This window comes from Meles meles, chromosome 13 (genome assembly GCF_922984935.1).
Source record: "Meles meles chromosome 13, mMelMel3.1 paternal haplotype, whole genome shotgun sequence".
Lineage (NCBI taxonomy): Eukaryota > Metazoa > Chordata > Mammalia > Carnivora > Mustelidae > Meles > Meles meles.
The window spans coordinates 59,184,898-59,211,087 of NC_060078.1; the positions used below are offsets into that span (position 1 = coordinate 59,184,898).

General features: G+C 45.5%; 1 protein-coding gene and 1 long non-coding RNA gene across 5 annotated transcripts in view; one reads left to right on the forward strand and one right to left on the reverse strand.

The window, feature by feature from the left end:
• Window positions 1–26,190, reverse strand: part of LOC123955119 (dynamin binding protein) — a 103,142-nt gene that overhangs the window by 35,588 nt on the left and 41,364 nt on the right. Inside the window, exon 4 of one of the 3 annotated variants that reach the window (XM_046026728.1) lies at window positions 20,048–22,054. In XM_046026728.1, coding sequence (XP_045882684.1) covers window positions 20,048–22,054 — 2,007 coding nt within the window. Of the gene's footprint in view, window positions 1–6,466; window positions 7,972–20,047; window positions 22,055–26,190 lie in introns of those variants that run through there. The other 2 variants (XM_046026729.1, XM_046026730.1) reach the window with 2 other exon arrangements.
• On the forward strand, window positions 1,808–19,345 carry LOC123955120. 2 transcript variants are annotated; one of them, XR_006821215.1, is made up of 5 exons: window positions 1,808–2,057; window positions 3,915–4,022; window positions 9,810–9,975; window positions 10,965–11,245; window positions 18,080–19,345. It is a non-coding gene; the product is annotated as an uncharacterized LOC123955120 (long non-coding RNA). The 2 variants fall into 2 exon arrangements; XR_006821216.1 differs by having other exon boundaries at window positions 18,311–19,345.

The following is a 26,190-nucleotide window of genomic DNA, read 5'->3' on the forward strand; positions in this document are numbered from 1 at the left end:
TATCATATGATCTCATTGATAGGAGGAATTTGAGAAACAAGACAAAGATCATAGGGGGAGAGAGGGAAAAGTGAAACAAGATGAAACCAGAGAGGGAGACAAACCATAAGAGACTCTTAATCACAGGAAACACACTGAGGGTTGCTGGAGGGGAGGAGGGTGGAAGGGATGGGGAGGCTGGGTGATGGATATTGGGGAGGGTGTATGCTATGGTGAGTGCTGTGAATTGTTTAAAACTGATGAATCACAGACCTGTACCCTTGAAGCAAATAATACATTATATGGTAATAAAAATATACATATTGAAGGTAAATTCTCTGGTTTTCTCCTGACCTCCTCACATGATCTCGCCCTATCTCTCCTCTGTCTGCCCCCAAACTGTGGCTCAGTTCTCAGACACCTGCTCTTCTCCCCAGTCACTCTTTGCCTCACAGAAGGCATCTACGCAGAGTTTCAGTGATTACATCAGAGAGGATGACGCACCCCATGCACGCCTAGCCCACCTTATTCCTCAAGCTCTGGTCCAAACTGCCATCTGGTTTCTGAGACTTCAGTACTCCAGTGCTCCCCACACTATGTTTCTCTGTCACCACAATTATGTAGCCTTGCTCATAAAGTTTCCCCAACCAGAAATGCTCCCCCTGCTTCTCTCTGCCTAGGTCAACCTCCATTACTCTCTTCAGCTTTAGCTCAAGTTCAAACATCTTCCTGAAGCCTTCTCCCCTAACTCAGATAAGGACTGAGCTTTCCCCCTTCTGACTGTCCCTAGCATTCACTGTCTAGATGGTACACTTCTGTACCATAGTACATGATGGTTTTACATTTTACCTCTTCACCTGGTCTGTAAAGTCCTGTGTGTATACTCGGGGTAGGGGGACACCCTTCTCTGGATACCCCCTGATGCTTGGTACAGCGCTAAGTACAAGTACTGGCTACTAAATTCCTGTTGAACTGTAGTCAAAGGGGATGTGGGATCTCTGTGCCGGTGAAGGGACGGTGGCGGCTTATGTTTATTTAGCATTCCCACACGCCAGGCTCTGCTGGACTGTTCAAGGTACGTAGATATCTATAAACTCACTTAATCTTCACAATACTGTCATGTAGGCATATCAGCTCGTTTTATTGATAAAGAAACTGCGGCTTGTGAGATTAAATGCTTTACACAAGGTTACATGGGTAGTAGGGCAAGTGGGGGAAAGGTATCTAACAGTTCCCCTTAAGGGACTTATAAAATTGTATTTTAACTATTTGTTTATATGCTGTTTTCTGTTAAAACTGCAAGTGCCTGAAGGCAGGCACAAGTCTTACTATCTTTTCCAGTGTCTCAGTGGGGACACAACTCGCACTCCGGACAGGACAATTCTTCATTGGATAGGACAGGTCTACACACTGAAAACATTTTGCCCTGGTCCTTGCCTTCTAAACAAGTAGTTCCCTGCACCTGCCACTGTAACAGCCAAAAGACACCTCCACCCAGGTCCAAATGTGGAGGTTGGTGTGGGCCAGTCACGCCTCGGAACCGGGGCACTCCAGAGCTTACCTCATCCCAAATAGGCAGGGTCGGCAGTGTCTTTGGCAATGATTTACACCAGGTGACCCCCATCCCAGACACACCTCTACCATTCTGGGCCACGGGTTTGTACCTAGATCAATGAATGGTTAGTTCATATGATGAGGAGGAACTAAAAAACACCAGCTGAGTCACTTGTACTCACTCCCCCTGGAATCTGAATTAGGATATCAGGCAGATTAGACAGGAACAGAAGCTGTAATAATGGCCCAAGGCAGTGGTGGGACGAGAGTCCGGTTCTGTGTAATCTAAAGTGAAGCAGGAGTAGAAACTATGAGTAAACGGGAAGTGTGGGCCTGCAACGAGAGAAGCAGACACTCAGGGAAATGCAAAAAATGTCAAGAGAAAGACGTCCCTGAAGGAGAGAGAAAGAGAGAGAAAGCGAAGAGCTGGTCCGGAGGAGGACACCTGCTTCCAGCCAGCTTGCACTGGAGCAGGAGCCCCGCCCCTCCTCGGGACCCTCAGGCAAGCGAGGCCTAACCAGAATGTAAGTGTTTGGGACTCAACACACTCCTGTGAGCTAAAAACTGGGGAGCGGCTCATGCTTATAGTAACAGAATGACATTAGAGGGAGCGGCACAAAGTGCCGAGGACAGCCAAGCAGGTGAGTTAGAGTGGTCCTACCGCCCCTACCTGCATTACTGAGCGTGGAACACTGGCATTACTGAGCGTGAAACCTATGGTCTGTTTTGCTGGTCATTTGTGACTCGGATGGGTACGCCCCTCATGGCACCTGCCACACTCACGGCTTTCAATCAGCATATGACATCAGCCAGGATGAAAAGCTAATATCTTGGACTGACTGGCAGACATTTTATTCCAATAGTTTGAATCCAGTCTGAATCCAGCCTGCAAAGATATCATGTTCACACAACTACAATGAAAAGAAAGAAACCTTGCCCCACGGAGTACTAAAACCTGAACTATGTGTATAATATGGGCAAAAGTGCCTTCAAGTCTATGCTGCTTTTTCTCATCTTGGGAGGAAAAAAAAAAAAAAACCCACAAGATTTTCCTGGATCCTGTTGCTCCACTACAATTACTGTCCAGACTTTAAAGGAATTGCTTCTCTATCTTCATCACCACTTCCCTCCTAAACCTTGTAATGTGCTCTGGGCCTTGGTGATACCTCTTCCTCACTCTATCCGCCAAATACAAGGTCTTTCTTTGGTCTGCACCCCTCCCCTATTTCTGCAGCATGTCACTCTGGCTATGCCCTCCTCCATTTGAAGTCCCTCCTCCAACACCCCTAATGTAACACTTTTCTGCTTTTCTAAGTTCATTGACATGGAAAGAACTCATAGCTGTGCTTCTGACTTCAACCCTGAGAGCACTGGTCTGGGCTTCAGGAGACCCGGGTTTAGTTCCTGAGCTAAGGATTGACTTTGGACAGATGTTTCAATTTCTCTGAGCTCCATCTCTTTGGTTACAGAAACAGTGGGTCAGCTTTAAGTGTTTTTCAAACATTTTTTAACTGTGGCTGCCACACTTTACACTGTGACTCAACATATACATAACACATAGGATGTGTGTGTGTGCGTACGCTCACTCACAAAAGTATGATATACATACATACTTTTACTACATCAGATGTACTATGACATTTTCTATTCACTTTTATTTTATTTTTCAAAAATGCTAGTTGAAACCCACCAAACAGACTTTAAGACTCAGTCATTATTTATAAAACACGGGTCTTGCTGATGTGTAGTAATACAGGATTCAACTGTGGCTCTCCAACCCTGGACCTCCAAGCCTTGACTCTCACCTGGATTCCAGTGTCCTAGCTCTCTCTGGGAGACTCCTTCATTCCGATATCCTAATACCACGTAATTCAGTTAACATGGAATTCGAAGCACCAAGTCCTTTCCCCATCATAACCACTTCTCTTACTAGCAAGTGTAAAATCTTCCTGCTGACTCTTCGTCTAGCAATGGGAGCACAGCTTACATTGTTACCAAGCTCCCTGTAGAGAACTATTAGCAATTCTGGGTAAGGCATTTTCTAAAGTAACTATGTGAAAGGCACTGGAAAGCAACCAAAATCAGGCCGAAACTAGAGGGGATAGGACTCGAAACAAGGGAAGCAAACTAGGTAAGATCCATATTTACCCAATTCTTATCCCCTGAAGTCAATACCTAGTCTTCCAGAATGTGGGGGGAATAAAGCAAAAATGTTAAGTCAACAACGGGCAATTTTCTTGGGCTTAAGAGTCAAAGGCTCGCATGTGGGTCTGTGAAGTGTTTAGATATTACGGGAGAAGTCTGGAAAAGAGGGAGCCACGCAGACAGCAGCCCAAGATCTGTGCAGAAATTCCCCTCAAATCCCTGAACGCTGCCTGCAGGTGCTGAGACTCCAGGAAGCTGGCAGAACGCAGTACCAGCTGGACGCTGAAGAGCTCGGCAGATACTCATTCACAACCGTCTGGGGCCAAGACGACGCAGCCTGAAATGTGAGTCCCTTCAACTTAGGAGGTTCAATAAACACTCTGGTTTTCCATGGAAACCTCAAAAGAGCCATACCTTAGGACTAAGGCCCGCCTCCCAGGACGAGGGGCCGCACCCTAGGACTAAGGGCAAAACTGTAACAGCAGACCTGCCCTAACAACACGTAAGACTGAGGCTGTCATAGGAGAATGACTGATAAGGCAGGTGAGGGAAGGGACACATCCTGATAGAAGGTTTCTAGCTCAAGAGACAGGCTGGAGCAGCCATTAAACAGGGCTTTGTTTCTCAGATGGGGGGGGGGGCCGGGGAGTGGAAGAGGTGGAGGGGACAGGGTGCTTCCCTTGGGTAATCACACCTGCAGACACAGGGTCTGAGGGCAGATGTCCCATGGTGGTGGGGGGGGGTGGTGTCCATCTGGATCTCAGGAGAGAGGAGACCTGGAAGTGACAGGCTGGCAGAGCAAATGATAAGGGGGAGGGGAGGTGGGTCACCAAGAGACAAAGAACTCATAATTTATGAGCACCTACTATGTTCCAGACATGTCATTAAGTGCTTTATTTATGTTCTCACACCAACACAGGTAGTATTAGTCTCATTTTATAAATAAGGAATCCAAAGCTCAGAGAGGTTAGGTAATTCACCTGAAGTTACATTATTAGTAAATGATGGGGCTGAAATGTGAACTCAGGGCAGAAAGACTCCCACACTTGTTTCTTTCTTTAATTACATGTTGTAACTGTAACATTCGGGAAGGGCAGGGGTATGTGTGTGTGTAAGACAGCCAGCAAAGTACGGTGGAAAACAAAAGGGTTTTCGGCCGACTAAGATTCTGTTACAGGTCAAGGAGGATTCTAGAGGTACAAAAAAGGGGTGTCAACTGAGCGAAATATGAACGCACCTTCAAAACTCCAGTCCTCAAATACAGAGAGAGTTCTAAAACTGGAAATGACAGAAGGTGGGACTGCGGTACTGTTAGATCACAGGGCAAATTTCACCACTCTGCAGAGAAGGGTTTGACTCTCGTTAAATCAGAGAGAGTAAACATACTTACTACACTTAAGAGGTTTATTACAATAAGGAACTAAAGATAGGAAACAAAGTTCATCTAAGAAACAGATGTGGGGAAAGGGAATAGGACCAATACAATATAAACCAATATAAGGAATCACAGAACCACTTGTGTGTGTGGGTGGGTGGGGGTGGGTGTGGGTGAGGGTGGTGGTGGTTGTTTTGAGCTGGAAGGAATTTAGAGGTCATTCAATCCCTAGCACCTCAGAGTAAAAATGCACCTAGAAAAAGTGGCTAGCTGCTACATACCTCGGTCTCCCAACTAAAACCAGGTTTGGTTTCATTCTTATCTTTACAAATGCAGGCGGAGAGCCTGATTTATCCTGGAAATTCTAGTTTAGTCAAGCCTGTGCTGGAAAACCACAGGATAAACCACCAGCAGTTAGGGGATGTCAGACCAGGGACTTACCGTGCCCCTGCCAAGAGTGAACCTATTCTGAAGATCTCAGTGAGAGACTTTCCACTTAGGAGGAAGTTGTGCGATGGATTTTCTAGATCCTTCACATTTTCTGACTCTAACCCTTATCCTCTGGTCATAACCTACACTCCCCCAAATTGGCAACCAGAAAGTTGGCCTGGCAAGAGAATAGCACATACATACTAAAAATAAAGGTTTAACAGGGAGTCCAGAAATTATAAAAAATAACAACAACAAAATAAAGCAAACATAGTTCATTTTAGAGACCTGGAGAAGATAAGCTGGCAAGAAAGAAACAACCTCTACATTACAAAAGACTCAATTAATACGTTACAGATAACTCAGTTTAGGGCTAAAGGAGATGGGGTAATTTGAATATACAAAGCATTGTGTGCTTGAAGAAAGCACTATGCAGAATATAATCTTCTGATTTCCAGAAGAGTTGAGTGCTCATCATTCACGCAAGATTCCTGAATGTCAAGACACGAACACTCTATAAAACAAGTTAAATCTTCTTTTCCCTAATGTCTAAACTATAGGGATTGAAAGAAGGAACATGCCAGGAAAATAAATTGTCTCTTGATGCCTCGATAACAAACTTGCCATCCCCAGAAGACCAAAAAAAAAAATAAATAAATAAATAAAAAATTACAGTAAAAATGGAAAGATATTTGGGATTAGAGGTTCCCGACAAAACCGAGAATGGAAAGGAAAGTTCCCATGAACTTTGTTCTCGTTCTGGAGGCCATGGTGCATATGTATAGCACTGTACACGGTCTTGCTCTGTGAAGTGCCTCCCAAAAGGATTAAATCTGTAAGGCTGTTCTCATTCAAGACACACTTGAATAAGAATTTCGAGGGTCAGTTTCCTTAAGTGCATGAGTGTTCCTAGTACCTGGTATAACCACCCCTTTTATCTATTTTCATGTTGTATCCTTCTCAAAAGGATGACTGAGTTCATACCTTGGGTTTTCTTCCTGTTCTGCACAAATTCTGACCGCCTCAGGCTGCTGGGGGCTGTGCGACGGTAGCAACTATTCCTTTTCCAAGTCTCCAGGCCATTTTTCTTCTCTTCCTCAAAATGCCAAGTATTCTTCCCTAACCAAGGGCCCTGAACAACGCCACCATGGTGTTCTCCCAGGTCCCCTCTCATCCGCTGATCCTGCAGACTATCCGAGAATGTGCCTCTGCTTCCAAGCGCTGTCTTTCCTGCTTTGTCAATGCCATTATCCTCCCAATTCTTCATCTGATGCACAGAATCTGTCCCTCTGCAATTCTGAAATTTATACTCACAGTTTGCAAATACAGTATCGTAGCCTTTATTTTCCATATCAAAGTCACTCTGAGCCAGCGCATGACTCTTTGCTTTGGGACAGATTTTACCATTTTGATAAACCTTTCTGTCCCTTTCATAGTCCTCAACAAATTCTTTACCTTCATTCACTCCATCCAAATCTGGGAAGTCCACAGACCGACCATTAGTATAATTCCCAGGAGCCTGACATAAATTGTTGCGGTTTCTATAATAAAAATCAGCTTCTTCACAATCCTCAGGATTATAATTAAAATTCCTGTGGTCCATGTGCCACTTTTCAGGTGGATCACAATTCCCCCCAGAATCATCCAAACCACTGGGGCGAATGTACCATTCAGTTTCTTTGGAGTCCTCAGGATCGCAATTCAGATTCTGACCATCTGTGTGGCCATTCACGTCCCCATACCCTCCAGCATTCCAGCTTTCTGGGCTGCCTGTAAGCCAGTTACCCTTAGTCGCCGGGCTCAGATTCCCATAATCCACGTTTTCTGAGTTCTTGTAACCATCACAACTCTGAGCCATACTTCCGTACTTCATACAGTCCTTTCTACTTTCTTCCACTTCCTCACAGTCCTCGTAGCTTGGTTCACTCTGCTCAAAAGCCCAGTATCCACAATGCCTTTTTCTGTAGGGCCGATTCTGCCCCAAGGTCCGGTGTCTGGAATCCAAGCTGCCTTCTCTGTAAAGTCGATCCAGCCCTGTAAGGTCCCTCTTCTGTAGACTCCTGTGGTCTTCATACTCCCAGCTGGAGCCCCAGTGCCCTTTCTTCTCTGCTTCTCTTTCTTCTCTAACTTCATGGGTCTCACACATGCTTGGTGTGCGTAAAGATGGGCGTTTTACTTCCTTCTTCCATGGGCCTGGGCGGGGCTGAAATGTGGACAGGTGCAGCTTACCCTAAGGCTGTATCCGTCCTTCTGAAAATGTCTCCCAAGGTGTCTGAGACACTCTCCTTGCTCCTCCAGCTGGAGCAGAGAGAGATGTGGAGCTGTTTCGACCTCAGGATCCAATCAGGAAGCTGCTATATCTTTCCCCGCGGAGGCCAGCAGATAATTAGTAACCAGTGTTCATGTGATTGGAGTTGGCAGCTTTATTCAGTGTTTCCCGCAAGCTGGTCAAACTGGCTTGGCTGCTTTCTATGCTGAAGGTAGAAGCGTTCTGCTGTTTGAAAGGTCTTGCAGAAAAATGCAGAGTGAGGGAGAACAGCTCCCTTTAAAAGCCCAAGGTGCACTGGGTGTGATGCCAAAACAATGAACACTGTTATGCTGTAAATAAACAAATTAAAAAAAAAAAAAAAAGCCCAAGGTAAGGTCCCATAGCTCTTCTGCCTCTTTAGGTATTTCAGTCATCAACCAGTGGTATAAATCATGTTTTCGTGCACAGCTCTCAGCACAACACGTGGACGTTCCCCATCCTCCAAGTTGGGCTTTCTACTCCCTGGACATCTGAAACTCTGGATCTCCCTTAGTGAGAGGCAGAACTCTTTCTCCTTTGAGAGTTTGCTTTTATGGGAGTCAGGTTACCAGCTGGCATACACTCAAATGACAAGTGGTTTCCACTCCCACCTGCAGACACACGGGGACATCCCACTGGAGCAAGAAAGAGAACTTCCTTTTTACTCCCATCAGGTGTATGGGTCATTTTCAAACTGTCCCCTAGAAGAACGTAGTTACATAGGCTTTCACACTTTCCTTGATACTTGCCATGGCAGAGAAGCATGAAGACCATTTCCTAAAAATCTCTTTCCTATCCACTCATCCAGCATATTCAGGAACTGGGAAAGAATGTTAGAAAGCAGAAAGGTACAGATAAAAATACCTATTTGAATCAAGAAACATTAGCTAGGCGCCCATTATAGGTGAGGTATTGTAGAAGAGAGAGAACGTGGGCAAGTTAGCCCCTGCCTCTTGCAATGCAGGAGCAACACTCAAAGGAAAACCCAACGTGACAAGTTCTCTAACAAACATAGATGGCTTTGGCGACAGAGGAGAGTCCTGTTGGGGCATCTGGAGATTTCACAGAACGGGTGGCTTTCAAGCAATGTCTTCAAGCATGAGCAGAATTTCCACAGAATTAGGAAATGGGGAACAATTTGAAGGACAGAGTAAGTAGAAAAAGTAACAGAAGATAAGGCCGGAGGGGTAGACTGGGGCAGATCCCAAGGGACCTGAATGCTGTTTACCTTATTCAAGGAGGAGTACCAGGCTCAGAGCCAGGCTTTGGTAAGATGACTCTTCTGGCTACTGGGTCATCTACTGGATGCCCAGGAATGATTCCTTGAACCTTCGTCTAATCCCTATTTGTGAAACAATACACAACATAACTGTGAGGAGACCAGGGTTATGCGCTTTGTCAATAATGAGATGTTTACTCTTGGACAAACCACTTACTCTCTCAGGGACTGAATCTACCCATCTGTAAAATGAGACAGCTGGTCCCCAGGACTCCCAATTCTTCCAGTTATAAAAAAAAATCCGTGGAGCTGTTTTCCTCACTACTACTTCTTCCTTTCCTCAAATACCTAATGTGCTGGTAGGCACCTCTGGTCAGGTGACGGACGTGCTGCCCCAGTGACAGTCTCTGCTTCCTGTGGTTCTTGCCATCTTCCAGAGCAAATCTCTCTCTCATCTCACCCATGTTACTTTATTATAGTTGTTTATCTCCATCTCTTACACTGAATGCTCGGTGCAGGCAGGAACCATGTCTAATTTATAGGCACGCTCTAGAGGCCAGGAGGGGGCAGGCTAGCTTAGGGGTTAAGAGTGCACCTCTGTGAGCCCTGGGTGTGAGTCTGACCCTTGCCACTCATCAGCTGGATAATCTTGGGGAAGTTACTAAGCTCTCTGGGTCTGTGTTGTCATGTTTTCATCTTAAGCACAGAAGACGTGCCATTTCTGTGGAACGTGATTAATTCTAAAAAGTATCATTATTGAGGAGTTCCCACTACCTGGAATTTGAGACACTTTTGCTCTGCCTCCCGTGTATCTCATGCAGGAACAGTTTGCAAGTGTATCCCAAAACCTAGAAGTATGGAAGGCGATGGAAGATCCTGGAACTTGCTCTGGCTTTGGGGAAGTGGCATTGAGCCGAAACTCCCTTAGAATTCCTCTTCAGACACTCTGAAATCATCACAGTATCTGGCAATCCCCCAGGACTTCAGGTACTCATCTTCAATGATCATTTCTTTAAATGCTACCTTTTTTTTTTTTTTTTTAAGTAAACTCTACCCCCAACGTGGGGCTCAAGCTCATGACCCCAAAACTCTCCCGACTGAGGCAGCCAGGCAGTGTCCCTGCAGGATCCCCTGAGGAAAGGCCTTGGCGCTCATCCTCATGCTTCACTTCAAGGGTAACTGCGGCCACCACCCCTGTTCAGTGCAGTGACCGGGGGGCTCAGGGGCCTGGCTCCCCTCATTCATCAGCCGATTTGCTCCAGCAGCCCCTCCTGCTGCACCGTCGCCCAGTCTGCAGTCCCTCGCACCCGCACCCACTTGCACAGCGGTCCTCTCCCAAGCTCACTGCAGAGACAGGTCTCTCTTTCACCCCGTCTGCTTTCTGGCTTTCAGAAAATGACTCCATCTCTGGCCTTGCCAGAATAGTCTTCCTCATTGGGATTTCTGTTTCCAGTCATGGTCAGCGGCCTGAAGCAGGGGGGAGGGAAGCGGGTGGAGCTGGCCTGCCATTCTCCTGCGCTCCTCTCCCCTTAGCATCCTGCAGGCCCTGCAGGCACAGACCACTGGGGCTGTTTCCTCTCCTGACCACACATGGGCTTGGAGCTCTCTGGCACACCTGCCCAGTGACACAGCTGTGTGTCATTGGGCCCTAGTCTGCTGTGGTCACCTTGCTTTCTGCCTTTTTTCTCTAGAAATCATTACTGTTTCTTCATCTTTTCCCTATCATCTACCATCCTAGTGCGTTTGTACCCGTACACTCTGCCTTCCCTCCTGTTCAAATGGAGAAATGGTCTCTGCTCCGACAACAGGCCAGTCTCTCCACTGGTTCACTGGACCCCACTCCCGCCCAGCCCCTCAGAGACGGTGTTCCAGCAGTTCGCCACCGCCCCCAACCCCCGCCCCGCTTCTGCGTCTTCAATGCACCCGCTCTAATGGATCAGTCCCGCTCACTCGACTACCCGCTTCTCCTTGGCTAGCCCATCTTCCTGTCCTGCCGCTCGCAAACACCAGCGTGTCCTGGGGCTTCTCCTAGATCTGCAATCACCTGGCACACAGCAGGACTGCGGGGAGCATGGATTTGACTGGAAATGTGGTTTCCACCCTTACCCGGTGCAGCTGCCTCTTGGCCTAAGGAAGAGCCGTCAAGGAAACAGCTCTGGCTAAAGCTACTCAGAGGGCATCTGTGGTGCTACAGCCTCTGGTGGTGTGGACAGAAGGCCTGCAAGTGAAGGAGAGGAAAGACCCCTAAGTCCTAAAGGTAAGTTCCCTGACAGAGGCAGGAAGGAAGCACGAATGAAAAGAGACAACTGGGAGAAGGGGAGGCAGGAGCAGGAGTCTGGGAGCACCATAAAAGTCAAAAAAGGCTGGAATAGAGGAAAATAAGAGGTGTTTGGGGGAAATCTGATATGCTCTGAAAGGTGCGTATGCTCTCATTGTGTCAGGCTGTGAGAAGCATTTAAGATGCCTCAGACTTTAAACCTGGTGGTGAATTTAAAGGATTAGGAGTTAGGTGAGGGTTCAAATAGAGAAACTGGAACCTTGAGCAGCTTGGGGATATGGCTAGCATGAATGGGTAAGCATTTTGGAAACTCGTGCAACTTCATGATAAGCTAGCCATCAGAAGTAGATCTGTGAGGAAGGGTTAAATGTTTTTCAAAGCATATCAATACATATATACTCTTGTAGTTTTCAACAAATGAGAGTACTAAAAAATGTTACACTCGGCATATATTATTTTGGAAGTTGGCAAGGGCCACTCAGGATCCCTCCTCCATGAACACTTGAACTTCTGAGTTTTTCTAGTGCTGTGTCCTATCACCTGCTCTCAGAGATGGAGCAGTCTCTCCTTAAGTTGAAATGCATGGACACCACAGTGGGGCGCAAGGACAGCCAGGGACAAAGCACACAGCCTGCTCGAGGAGACTGACCTGAATTCGAACCACTGACCAACTGTGACACTCTGGGCCAATCTCGGCTTGCCCGTCTGTCAAATGTGGGCAATGTAGAGGATTAGAAAAAGTGCTCAATTACCCAGCATATTGTCTGACAAGTAGTAAGTGCTCAGTTAATTCTAATTACGGTTAACGCCTTACTCTTCCAGTTCCTTCTGCTCCTGGGGAAGTTCAGTGCCTGGGCCGCCTCTCTTTTTCTCTATCTACACTTTATTTTTAAAAATTTTTTTAAAAAGTAATCTCGTTAAATGTCGTGGCTTTAAATAATGTCTCTGTGCTGCCAAAATGTCTTTGTTACTAACGCACGTCTCCAGCCCTCACCTCTCCCCTGAGCTCAAGGCTGTTATCAAACTGCCTAGGCAACACTTGCACTCAGATGTCTTAAGGCACGACAACGTGACCAAAACCGAGCTCCTGACTTCTGCCCTGTCCTACCTCCCCCAGCAGCCAGTGTCTCCTGCTGTCTTCACCATGAACTGAGAAATCACTGGCAACTCCAGTCCTTCCAGTTGTCCGACCTCAGGGTCATCCCTGACTGTTCTCTCACACCTCACACCTGACCCACCAGCAAGTCCTACAGGCTCAGACTCAAAATGTCCCCAGAACCACAAACTCTGCATCATCTGGTCTACTGTCCTGGCACAGGCTGCCCAGAGGGACTCTAACATTGTACATCAGATCTCACCACTCGCCTGCTCTAAACCTTCCCATGGCTTTTCATCTTAGTCTCAATAATGAACCATAAAACTCACACCTTCGCTCTAGTTGAACTGCCCTCCTTGCTGTCCCTCAAACACTAGACGCACTCTTGTCCTTGCTGTCCCATCTGCCGGTGACGATTACCTCCCCCGCCCAAATGGCTTGGCTGTCTTCCTACAATCATTTGGATCTTCACTCAAATGTCACTTTTCGGTGAGGTCTTCCCTGATTTCTTAGCTGCTTCTGCCTTCTAACTCATATGCATGTTTCTGCTTGCTTACTACCTTTGTCTCTCCCCACGAGGGCAGAGAGCACGGCTCGGAATACAGCAGGAACTCAATACTGGCTGCATAAATGACTGCCCCAGAGTCTTTCTGGGTCTTGCTACATCTGAGAAAGTGAAGGGTCAGAAGTGGCGCACTCAGGCGGCCACGGGGTGACAGGAACACTCACTGCTGGAAGGTCCCATGCTGGCGGGGGTCAAGGGTGGGGCAGGCCCTTTCTCTGGGTCCAGCAAAGCCTCTGTGAACTCTGAAACCGATCCTTAAAATCCCTGGATGTAGTCCAGTTTCTCCACCCTCTGCCCGGAGCTGGGGGTGAGGAAATGTTCACAAAGCCATACTGCAAAGTTAAGAACAGTGATTCACAGGTTACTTAGAACTAAGTTAACCATTTCAAGCTACATTTCCTGATGTACGTTAAAAGACCTATCATAAAAGGAAAAGTAGTTTCAGTCCTAAATTCACATAGATTATTAATGCCTCCCGACTCTGTTTGCTGTTTTATACCAAGATAAAATCCATTACAAGTAATGGAGCTAATTTTTACTGAGCCAACACCCTGAACCAGATGTCACTAGTCAAGGAGACTTTTTTTTTCCTACGTACTGACAAACCAGAAACAAAGGTTATTAATCCTTTCACATAAACTTTTATATCTTGAAAGACCACAAATGTTTTGGCTATTTAACTCCCTTATCTTTTACTAGTTTGAGAATGAATTTTTTTTTAAATATTTTATTTATGTATTTGACAGAGAGAGAGATCACAAGTAGGCAGAGAGGGAGGTGGGGGGTGGGGGTGGGGGGAGAAGTAGGCTCCCCGCTGAGCAGAGAGCCCAATGCGGGGCTCGATCCCAGGACCCTGAAATCATGACCTGAGCCAAAGGCAGAGGCTTAACCCACTGAGCCACCCAGGCGCCCCTGAGAATGAATTTTTAATACCTGTGGCATTCCAAGGAACCTTCAGAATAACAAATTGTTTCTGTATGTAGAAAAACTAGACTTTCAAATTTTAAAAAATTTGGCTAGAGTATCATATATCGCTTCAGTATAAAGATCTTATTGTTCCGTATCAGCAATTTTCCTACTTGTTAACAGAATGGCTCTCTTTAGTGGGCCTTAGATCTCACTCAATATCTTGTTGATAATGTTCCGTTCCTAAAAAAACATGTTCTGATTTGATTTGCAACAGTCTTTTAAAATTACCCCGAGAGTCTCTGGTCAACGTCCCTTTTCACAGTACCTTAAAAGGAAGAGAAGCTTAGGAACAAGGTTCCTGATGTGGAGGAGACTGGCTCTATACTTTACCATCCACTGCCCTGATTCAGAATGTGGGGTCCTTGCCCTTAAGAGAGTAACTACAGCCGTGAGTCAGAGGCAACAAGACAAACAGTGACCTCAGTAAATACAGAGGCCAGTATCACTAGATCACTAGAGTCTGAGAGCTACAGGAACATGAATGATACTGTGACTATGGCCTTTTTATTAATCAATGGATAGTCAGTGCCTGCCTCCCAGTATGTGCTCTAGAAGTATTTGCTGAGTAAAGAAATGAATGTACTTGTCCTTTTGAGGCAAGGGAACCAGTCCTAGAGATAGAACAGAACTGTCACGTGCTGAAATAAGATTCTCTCGGGGCTACAGGATATAGTCCTAATTAGGGGTTCTAAAACTGATGTGTACTGGTCTAGTTATATCATGGGGTATTACTCACCATCAAAGAGAATGAAATCTTACCATTTGCCACGATGTGGAGGAGGCTAGAGGGTATTATGCTAAGTGAAATAAGTCAGAGAAAAACCAGTACCATATGATTTCACTCATATGTGGCATTTAAGAAACAAAACAATGAACTACAGGGCAAGGGAAAAAAAAGAGAAACAAACCAAGAGACTCTTAACTACAGAACACAAAGGGTTGATAGAGGGAGGTGGAGTGAGATGGCTGAAAGGGTGGTAGGGATTAGGAGGGCATTTGTGATGAGCACTGGGTGTTGTATATAAGTGATAAATCACTAAATTCTATGCCTGAAACCAATTTTGCCATGTATGTTAACTAACTTGAATTTAAATAAAAACTAGAACTAGATCATAAAATAAAAATTAATAACTAACTAAAAAAAAATAGAAGTATGTACTAGGAAATCTGAAAGTCTGTGGGTTAACTCTACACGTTTCCACTGCTCTGGAAGTCAACCCATTTATCGGATTTGAAGGTACAGTGTTTTAGATATAGACCTTAACTTATTAACCAGCAACTCGTTTTGACTAGAAGCTCTTTGAGGGCAGAGAGCACATCTGTGTTTATTACCCTGCCCTTAGCATAGCGCCTGGCGCACAGCAAAAACTCAACCAACATTTGCTGGGCGAATGAGAGACTGAATTGAATGCCATCGTAAAGCCCGCAAAATGGCATCTTGTTGCCCAAAACACTATAACCAGAGACGCCTCCTGCTCTTCTACTCTGACTCAATGTGCTAATTCCAAATTTGAAACTCCAAATTCTCAGAGCCAAATAATGGCTTATCTGAAACTATAAGGGATTTGTGGGGCTCCTGGGAGGCTCAGTCGGTTAGGGGGCTGCCTTCAGCTCAGGTCATGATCCCAGAGTCCTGTGATCAATCAATGGCTCGAGCCCCCATCGGGCTCCCCGCTAGCGGGGAGTCTGCTTCTCCCTCTGCCTTTGCCCTTCCTCCTGCCGGTGAGTGTGCTCTCTCTCTCTCTCAGATAAATAAATTTTTTTAAAAATGACACAACTATTGGGGCTTTTTAGTTCTAATAATTAAAGTTTGGGTTATTTGGGTCAATCCTCTCACAGAAAAGTTTAAAAAGTTGGAGGAAATATAAAAAAATCTTAAAGCTATCAATACACTGACAAGATGGTAGTGCACTAGACAAAACCAAAGGAAAACTGAAATCCAGACAGGTAAAAAAACCACAGAAATGGCACTGCCCTGGGGCATTTGCCCTTCCCAGAAAACGGAACATTTGTTTCAATGATCCTCTCAGGAGAAGGGGTTAAAAACTCAAACCCCAGGGCCTATCTGAGGAGAGAAGTCTAAAAAGAGACCTTTCGCTAGAATAAGCTGGTAAGATTCCAAAGGACTCTTGAGAATGTGTCAGAATTAGAACAGCCCTTTTACAAAATTATAGTTGGGGTTCCAAAATCATGGTCGTCCATGGAATTTTAAGCCTTGAAATTAGTTTCAGTAACCGAGCTGGGACTGAGCAGTGCTTCCCTGTGGGAATACGTTCTCAGCGTTTCTTGGGAAATGTGTATGTCTTCCTGAATCCAAAGAAAAATCAGTCAAGAAATGTGGAACATGAGAGAAAATACCGTAATTCTCCTGTGAGAACCTTACTGGTTGGAAGGAATCCACCGACATCAAGTTGAAAGCAAGAGCATAAAATACTGACACACAGAGTAAAAGATTAAGGTTGACCAGGAGGACCGTACCAGGAGAGAATCGATCAGGATCTAATCAGTTAGTTTTTCTTGCAACTGTTGCTACGCTATGAGTGTGTTTATAAGTGTTTGTGTTCGTGGCCCTGCGTGCTGCTGACAGTGAGTCATGCCTGCAAATCAAATAAATATTAATAACCTTATTTGTACAGCACATTTTATACAAATCTTATGAAGTGACTGTCCAACAAATATCAAGTTTTAGAAGCAAAAAAAGTCCTTAAATTGGCAATCCTGACAAATGATTCTGTGTAGTGTTAAATCTTGCTCCGAGGGGTGAATAACATTCCATTATTTGAATACTTGAAACCAAAAACGTTTGCCCAGTGTTCTCCAGGGCTTAATATTTGCTACAGGTTAGAGTTCTTTAAAATATTTTAACAGAAGATTATAGAGAAGATGCGAATATTAATAGTGAATCATTATGTTCTACACTGATATATATCAATTATACTGCAAAAAAATTTTAAGATATAAATATTGTCAAAATTTATTGTCTAAATTTTGAATTAGCGAAAACAATATTTATTTCAATAGTGAAGTAAAAATCAGAGCAAGTACACAAAATATTGTCATTGTTCAAAAAAATGAGCTTACCCGAAACAACATATACCTAAAGGCCCCATCTAAAGATGCTTTTAGATACATTCTTTTTTTTTTTTTTTTTTTTAATTTATTTGACAGATCACAAGTAGGCAGAGAGGCAGGCCTAGAGAGATGGGAGGGAAGCAGGCTCCCCGCTGAGCAGAGAGCTCAATGCAGAGCTCGATCCCAGGAGCCGGAGATCGTGACCTGAGCCGAAGGCAGAGACTTAACCCACTGAGCCACCCAGGCGCCCCTTTAGATACATTCTTAACTCTGTCAAAATCAATCCAAGGTGGAAACTCCCTCCCATGCCTAGAACACTAACAAAATAAAGACCAATACTCTCGGGGCAACTAAAGCTTTGTGTATTTAAAACCTTGTTTTCAGAATAACTTTTCAATACTAATTGTGGGATTATTTTAAAGTTTTGAAATTATTTTTTGTCTAAGTTTTATTTTATGTGAATATGCCCTTTTAATGTTTTCAAATGTTTACTGTCATATTTATTTCCTGATTTTTTAAAAAAGATTATTTATTTATTTATTTGACAGAGAGAGAGAGATCACAGGTAGGCAGAGAGGCAGGCAGAGAGAGAGAGGGGGAAGCAGGCTCTCTGTTGAGCAGAGAGCCTGATGCGGGGCTCGATCCCAGGATCTGGGATCATGACCTGAACTGAACGCAGAGGCTTTAACCTTTAACCTTTAACCACCCAGTGTCCCTATTTCCTGATTTTGATAAATAATCTATAGTTATGTAAGACATTAAGGTAAGGGGAAGCTGAGTGAAAGGTATAGGAAATCTTTAATTTTTTGCAACTTTTCTATAGATCTAAAATTATTTTACATTAAAAAGCAAAAAATGTTTTAAAGATTTATTTATTTGAGAGAGAGAGAGCACGAGCAGGAGGGGCAGAGGGAGAGGGAAAGTATCTCAAGCTGACTCCAGACTGAGCGAGGAACCTCACACAGGGCTCGAACTCACGACCCTAAGATGAAGAGTCACTTGCCCTACCAACTGAGCCAGTCAGACACCCCTAAAAAGTATCATTATTGAGAAATTCCCACTACCTGGAATTTGAGACACTTTTGTTCTGCCTCCTGTATATCTCATGCAGGAACAGTTTAAGAGTGTATCCCAAAACCTAGAAGTATGGAAGGTGGTGGAAAATCCTGGAACTTGCTCTGGCTTTGGGGATGTGGCATTGAGCCGAAACTCCCTTAGAATTCCTCTTCAGACACTCTGAAATCATCACGGTATCTGGCAATCCCCCGGGACTTCAGGTAGGCATCTTCAATGATCATTTCTTTAAATACCACCTTTCTTTCTTTCTTTCTTTTTTTTAAAGTAAACTCTACCCCTAACGTGGGGCTCAAGCTCATGACCCCAAGACTCTCCCGACTGAGGCAGCCAGGTGCCCCTGCAGGATCCCCTCTCTGAGGACAGGCCTCAGCGCTCATCCTCATGCTTCACTTTGAGGTAACTGTGGCCATCGCCCGCGTTCAGTGCAGTGACGGGGTGGGGGGTCGCTAAGGGGCCTGGCTCCCCTCATTCATCACACCAATTTGCTCCAGGAGCCCCTCCCACTGCGCCACCACCCAGTCTGCTGTCCCTTGCACCCACGCCCCCTTGCACAGCGGTCCTCTCCTGAGCTCACTGCAGAGACAGGTCTCCTCTCTTTCACCCCATCTGCTTTCCAGCTTTCAGAAAATGACTCCATCTCTGGCTTTGCCAGAATACTCTTCCTCATTGGGATTTCTGTTTCCAGTCATGGTCAGCGGCCTGAAGCAGGGGGGAGGGAAGCGGGTGGAGCTGGCCCGCCATTCTCCTGCACTTCTCTCCCCTTAGCACCCTGCAGGCCCTGCAGCCACAGACCACTGGGGCTGTTTCCTCTCCTGACCACACGTGGGCTTGGAGCTCCCAGTGACACGGCTGTGTGTCCTTGGGTCCTAGTCTGCTGTGGTCACCTTGCTTTCTGCCTTTTTCCTCTAGAAATTATATCTTATGGGAGTTGGTGAAGACGAATGAAGTCTCCTGAAGCTGGTCACCCCTAAATTGAGGGACAGAATTCAAATTTCTGAATGTGCAAGGTGGGAAGCAGTAAACCGTAGTAGTTAAAAACAGGGGCTCCCAGCTCCATCAGTAAGCTACTCCATCTCTACAAATCTTACCTCAATTATCCCAGTACGTTTAGGGTGGGTGGTAACCTAAGCAAATGGTAACACGTCCTCACTATGAACAAGTTAATAGTTCTTAGCTCTTATGTTTACTATCGAAACCTAGACCTTGGGGCGCCTCGGTGGCTCAGTCATTAAGCATCTGCCCTCGGCTCAGGTCATGATCTCAGAGTCCTGGGATCCAGTCCAGCATCTGGCTCCCTGCTCAACAGGGAATCTGCTTCTCCCTCTGCCTCTCCCCCTGGCTTGTGCTCTCTCACTCACTCTCTTTCTCTCCCTCCCTCAAATATATATAATCTTTAATGAAACCTAGTTCTTCAAACACAAAGATAAGAGGCATAGGGGGCGCCTGGGTGGCTCAGTGGATTAAGCCGCTGCCTTCAGCTCAGGTCATGATCTCAGGGTCCTGGGATCGAGCCCCGCATCGGGCTCTCTGCTCCGCAGGGAGCCCGCTTCCTCCTCTCTCTCTGTCTGCCTCTCTGCCTACTTGTAATCTCTCTCTCTGTCAAATAAATAAATAAAATCTTTAAAAAAAAAAAAAAAAAGATAAGAGGCATAGTTTTTTTCATGAATCTTAGCCTGCAAGTCTTTAGTCCTTACCAGACACTGGTTAGAGAAGGCCGTCATAGTCAGGGACTTCCCATCTGCAGGACCGCTATGGAGGCCTTACACAATGGGTGGTATAAATGTCCATGAGGTTTGAGCTGCCCATCTGAGCAGCAAGTGAGGACAGGAGGCTCCAGTGGTAAGAGGATATACTGGGACAGAGCAGTCCAATTGTGGCGACAGAGTAAGAAATGAGGTAATGCAAAAGCAAATCATTCTTTGTCAAAGATGGTAACACCTCTCTTAAAAACACGGGGAGGCCATTACGTGGACTGGTAGATGTCAAGAAACGCATCACTTACCTCTGAGTTGCCGGAGTTCCATATTCAGACTTTCGATGTTGCTTTCATAGAACTCAAGATCCTCAAGGGTTTCTGCCCTTAATGGTTCATCTTGCTTCTCGTCCAGCATTAGGTTGAGCTCTTCTTGAGCCCTGCTACCCACATCTGAGTCCTGTTCCGTTTCCTGAACCCTCACCAATACTAAGGGACACTGGGAAGTCTGGTCCAAAGTCTGGTCCACACTCTCAGGGCTCTCCTTCTCTGGGGTCTCACAGTTGGGTCCGGTCCAGGGCAGGAGCCTGGGGGATGTGGGAGCCCCTCTCTGCTGTGCTGAGGGAGGCAGGGGAGCCGGGCGAGAGGGTCGCATCGCCAAGGGCGGTTCAGGCTTCAGGTTCTGGTCAACAAGCATGTGGGAAGAAGCGGATGCTGGAGTACAGGGACGTGGTGGCGGGGGCCTTCGGGCTTTCCTCTTCTCAGGCAGCTCCTGCTGGGTGATCAGCTTTGAGGAACCTCGGACAATGTCCTTTTCAGAGTTAAAGTCCGTGATTGAAAAGTGACGCAAAATTTTGTCTGGTTCTGTGCCCGGCCCCGACAAGCTCTTTTCAAACTCTATCAACTGTTGTGTCAACTTGGAATCCAGGTCAGTGTCGCCTTCTCCCTGTAAGAGCGCCATCGCTTCGGCTGCAAACACCTTGTCCGGCAGACCCGGCTTCACTCCCGATCTCTCTGGTGCAGAACAAAAGCTGGAAGTGTTGTCCTTGGATGCATGGTGCTTTTTAGCGCATCTCACCAGGCCCTGGAGCGGAGAGCTCAACTGGCTGGGTCTGACTGCCGGAGGGGCTAGAAGACAGGAGCCACCGTGAGGAGGGGCCACTGGCTTCTGAAGGGTTTTTGGTGGGGAGGCCATTCCTCTGGGAGGTAGGCTGAAGTCATCTTTAGTCCTCGCTTCGAAGGGAAGAGGGTCAGAGTGCTGCTCTGAGCTGAGGTGGCCCCCTCCTGCTGCAGAGTAACACTGGTTTTTCTGCCATCTGGGAGGAAAAGGTACCTGAGGTTGGGAGGAAACCCCATTGACTATCTCTGAAGGATCCCCCGCAGAAGAGTCTTTGGCAAGAGGCTGTTCATGCCCCAGGCCTGGGCTTCTTGGGGGCTCCCCTGAGGTGCCCTCATCCTGACAGGAGGTTTTGTTTACTTCATACTCAGAAGTCAGATGCTCCTGGGGAGCAGCAGATGTTTCCGAAATAGCACAGTTGGACTTCTCTGCGTTGTACTCAGGAGATCCGGGTCTTCTTCCCTCCGCCACCAAGGAGTTCTCTGGGCAACCCGAAGAACTGTCAGCGGTCTCGGCAGGGCTGCTGTCCTGTGGCAGACCCACAGTCTCCTCTGCTCTTGTTTTAGAAAACAGCTTTACAAATCGGTAAGGAAAGATGCCTGTTCTGCCCTTCAGCAATCCTTCTAGCCACCCATCTTCAAGCGTTCCCAGAATTCGGATTTTATCACCTACCTCAAAATCCAACTCATTCGGCTCCAGGGCTTGGAATCTGTAGAGGGCGATTCCATAGGTCCCCGGCTGGTCCTCATCCTCTTCCGGGCCCCTCTCTTCTTCTCCTGTAGGGGTCTCTTTTTCACCATTAATAATGCAGTCGTCATGATTTCCAGAACTTACCAACTCATCCACAGTCCTCAGGGGCCCCAAAAGTTCTACAAAGCCTTCTGGAAAAATGCCTCTTCGACCATCTAATTCCCCTTCAAACCAGCCTGGTTCAGGAACGCCAATAATGGTAATCACATCCCCTTCTCTGAAGTCCAGCTCCTCATCCAGCTGGGCTGAAAGCCCCATCAGTGCCCGCGCTTGTCCCATCGAGTAGTCAGGAATCTGAAGCAAGGCACTCTGTGAGTGCCACCGGCGGCTCTGTGAGGACAGGCAGAGCTCCCGAACACAGGACGATGGGAAGAAGCCCCGGGCACCCCAGCAGCTCCGGCCCTGCAGCCAGCTGGCCGTGGGGGCACCATCGAGAATCACTAGGTCACCTAAAGAAAGACAAGCAAAGATAACGACCTGAGTCATCACCCCAAAACAACATTACCATGACTAAACAGTGCAATTCATCATTTCAAACATCTATCAGATCCAGGGAAGTGTACCTCTGGAGTTTAAAGGGCATAAAAGTTTCAACAATTTAGTGAACTAAGTGACAATTTGTGAATTTTGACAATTTAGTGACAATACAGTGCACAGTCCTGGAAAGCAGTGCTTTTCTTTTCTTTTCTTTTTTAAGATTTTATTTATTTATCTGAGAGAGAGAAAGAGAGAGAGAATGAGAGGGGAGAAGGTCAGAGGGAGAAACAGACTCCCCATGGAGCTGGGAGCCTGGTGGGACTCAATCCTGGAACTCCAGGATCATGACCTGAGCCAAAGGCAGTCGCTTAACCAACTGAGTCACCCAGGTGCCCAAGCAGTGCTTTTCAGTGTGTGGTTGTGCATGGAATCCTGGGGAAGCCCCAAGATCCTTCCAGAGAGTTTGCAAAGTCCAACCTATATTTTCTTCATAGACTTTATGTACTTCAGTCAAAATAACATATCACATTCATTTGACTACAAATACAAATATAAAAGTCTATCTTTCTTCTATTCAAGCAAATATTTTTATTTTTTTTTTAAAGATTTTATTTATTTATTTGACAGAGAGAGATCACAAGTAGGCAGAGAGGCAAGCAGAGAGAGAGAGAGGAGGAAGCAGGCTCCCCGCCAAGCAGAGAGCCTGATGCGGGACTCGATCCCAGGACCCTGGGATCATGACCTGAGCCGAAGGCAGAGGCTTAAACCACTGAGCCACCCAGGTGCCCCTCAAGCAAATATTTTTAAAAGGATTTTATTTATTTATTTGAGGTAGAGAGAGAGCAAGAGCAGAGGGAGAAGCAGGCTTCCCGCTGAGCAGGGAGCCTGATAAAGGGCTCAGTCCCAGGGCTCTGGCATCATGACCTGAGCTGAAGGCAAACACTTAACCAACTGAGTCACCCAGGAGCCCCTATTAAAACAAATACTAAAGAGATTTGCAAAAATGTAAATCAATGATACTCTTTTCACTAAATTTTTTTGTTTAGAAATTTTTCATTAAAAATATGCTCTTTACGTTAATACGTAATAGGTTTTTAAAAAATGAATTGATAAATGTTTTTAAAATTTCTGTTTTAACAGCAGATATTGCAAATATCAACTGACTCACATAAGCAAGAGCTCTTTAGGGACTCAATAACTTAACAGGGCTCTTAGGACCAAAAAGTTTTAAAAAATGCCACTAAACAATGTTCTTACTGTCTGTGCCATTGGATTAGTTTATAAATGACGAAGAATATATACATGTCCATTATAATCCTTTGAAGGAGGCATCTGATCTCTCACACTAACTTTTATTCAATATCAAATATAGAACAACAAAAGAAGTCTTCAGAAATGGTTTCTTTTCATTTTTTAAGATTTATTGGTTTGAGAGAGAGCAAGCACGGATGAGCGGGAGGGCAGAGGGAGAAGGAGAGTATCTCAAGCAGACTCTATGATGAGCTAGGAGCCCAACTCAGGGCTCGATCCCACAACCCTCAGATCAGGACCTGAGCCAAAACCAAGAGCTCAACCAACCATGTCACCCAGGCACCCCTCAGGAATGGTTTTGTTGGAGGTACAGTGTACGAGCAACAAGCTCATTTACTTCCTCCAGGGGCCTTTTTGAACTATCCTTACCCTGACAATACATCATAATGAAATCTTAAAAGCATGTTCTAGCACTCAGTACTTTTTGGGGGGGGGGATTTGTTGTTTTTTAAGATTTATTTATTTGAGGTGTGCCTGAGTGGCTCAGTCGGGAAGCGTCTGCCTTTGGCTCTGGTCATGATCCCAGGGTCCTGGGATCGAGCCCCACTTCGGGCTCCCTGCTCAGCGGGAAGCCTGCTTCTCCCTCTCCCACTCCTCCTGCTTGTGTTCCCTCTCTCACTGTGTCTCTCTCTGTCAAATCAATAAAATCTTTTTTAAAAAAGGATTTATTTATTTGAGAGAGAAAGAGAGAGAGAGAACGCACACCCACACAAACTGGGGGGAGGGGCAGAGGGAGAGGAAGAAGCAGATTCCTCGCTGAGCAGGGAGCCCAACTTGGGACTGGATCCTCATGACCTGAGCAGAAGACAGATGCTTAACCGACTGAGCTACCTAGGTTCCCCAGCACTTTTGTTTTTGAAAACAGATTCGATGTTTCAGGTTAACTTTACAAAATGTAAGCTGAACAGTTAGCGTCTGCCATACTGTTGCAGAAGGTGAGATAAAGAAAAGATAGGAAAGGATAGCACAGGTGATTCTGGGGAAAAAATCAAGCTAAAATTCGGTCTTAGTGGACTTGCCCCAACTTAAAGAGTTACTCTATAGTCTTGTACTAAATTATTTTATAAAAAACTCTTAATTACCTGATGATGATTTTGTGGATTATCAGTTTCAACCTTTTTTAAACTTCCCAATCACTTGACACCTAGTCAACTTTACGTTCATCAGCAGAGGTGATCAAGGAATGCAAACAGCCCAAGTAAGTAAGACCAGGATAGCAAAGCTCCTGAGTCATGTAAGTCATTTTATAGTCAAGCTTATTTTGAAACTGGATTATCTTTTAGGGTATCAACTTGCATGCTCTTAATTAACAAATTAAGTTAACAAATTAGATTAACAAATTGAGTCTGTCCTATCTTCCCATGGAGTGAATTCCATATTCCTTAATGGCTGGTACCACTTTTGTATTTCATGAGTCAGATACAATGCCTTTTGCACAGCAAGCAGTCAATGTCCATTTGATAATGACAATGATTTTCCAACTCCAACTCCCAAATTAATTATATCTTGCCTCCAAAACTGGCTTCAAGCTGCTAGCTTCCCTTTCCCCTCTAATAGTCTCCTGTAAGCCTTTTTTTAAAAAAAGATTTTATGCATTTGAGGGAGAAAATGAGAGAGTGAGAGAATGAGCAGCAGGTAAGGGCAGAGGGATAAGGAGACTCCCCACTGAGCAGGGAACCCAGCACAGGGCTCATCCCAGGGCTCCAGAGACCATGACCTTGAGCCAAAGGCAGACACTTAGCCAACTAAGCCACCCAGGCGCCCTTTCCTCTAATATCTTTTTGCAGAAACTACTTCCTCTCACTACTTGCTCTTGCTACCACCACAGTCCAACAATCATCATCTCACTCTCTTAAACCCTGCCCCAGACTTTACCTCTTCCAAATGATTCATGCCAAACTAAAAAGAGAAATGTACCAATTTTACCACATTCCTCTCCTGCTCAAACTTTTCCCTCAAGTCATGAAGGCTTCTTCCTACTCCCATAGGATTCTTCTCTAAATATTCTATTCTTATTAACTGAAATATATAAAAAATAAGTTTGCTCTGGAGACTCTCTAAAGAGGTTTAATTACTAAACTACCAAAACACTATTTTTATGTTTTTACCTCTGTGCAACCAGGCATCTACGGCCAGTCATACCCTCCCCGCCCCAAGCCAGCCAACACTATCTCACCTACGAGACCCTGTTCCACACAAGGTCACTTTCATTAGCTCCTATACAAGCCTGTCCATCTGAAACCCTAGCATACTTCTCTTAAAGGACCTCAGAAACCCACATTCCCCTTGGCCATCTGTAGAGCCTACTGAAGAAATGATCAACATCACTCATTTTGACACTTGTATTCTTATAACTACACAGCACCTCATGTAAGCTTTTGTACTCAGTGGTAGGCACCCAATACATTTTCACTGATTTGACAGGTTTTACTTAAATAGATAGATAGATAGATAGATAGATAGATAATTTTTTAACCTAGATATTCTTGAAAACTGGGGTCTTGGCACTCTATTTCTTTTTTTTTTTTTTTTTTTAAAGATTTTATTTATTTATTTGGCAGAGAGAGATCACAAGTTGGTAGAGAGGCAGGCAGAGAGAGAGAGAAAGAGAGAGAGAGAGGGAAGCAGGCTCCCTGCTGAGCAGAGAGCCCGATGCGGGACTCGATCCCAGGACACTGAGATCATGACCTGAGCTGAAGGCAGCGGCTTAACCCACTGAGCCACCCAGGCGCCCCTTGGCACTCTATTTCTATATTCCTTTAATTTATGACTCAATATCCATTGGTTAGAGCTCAGG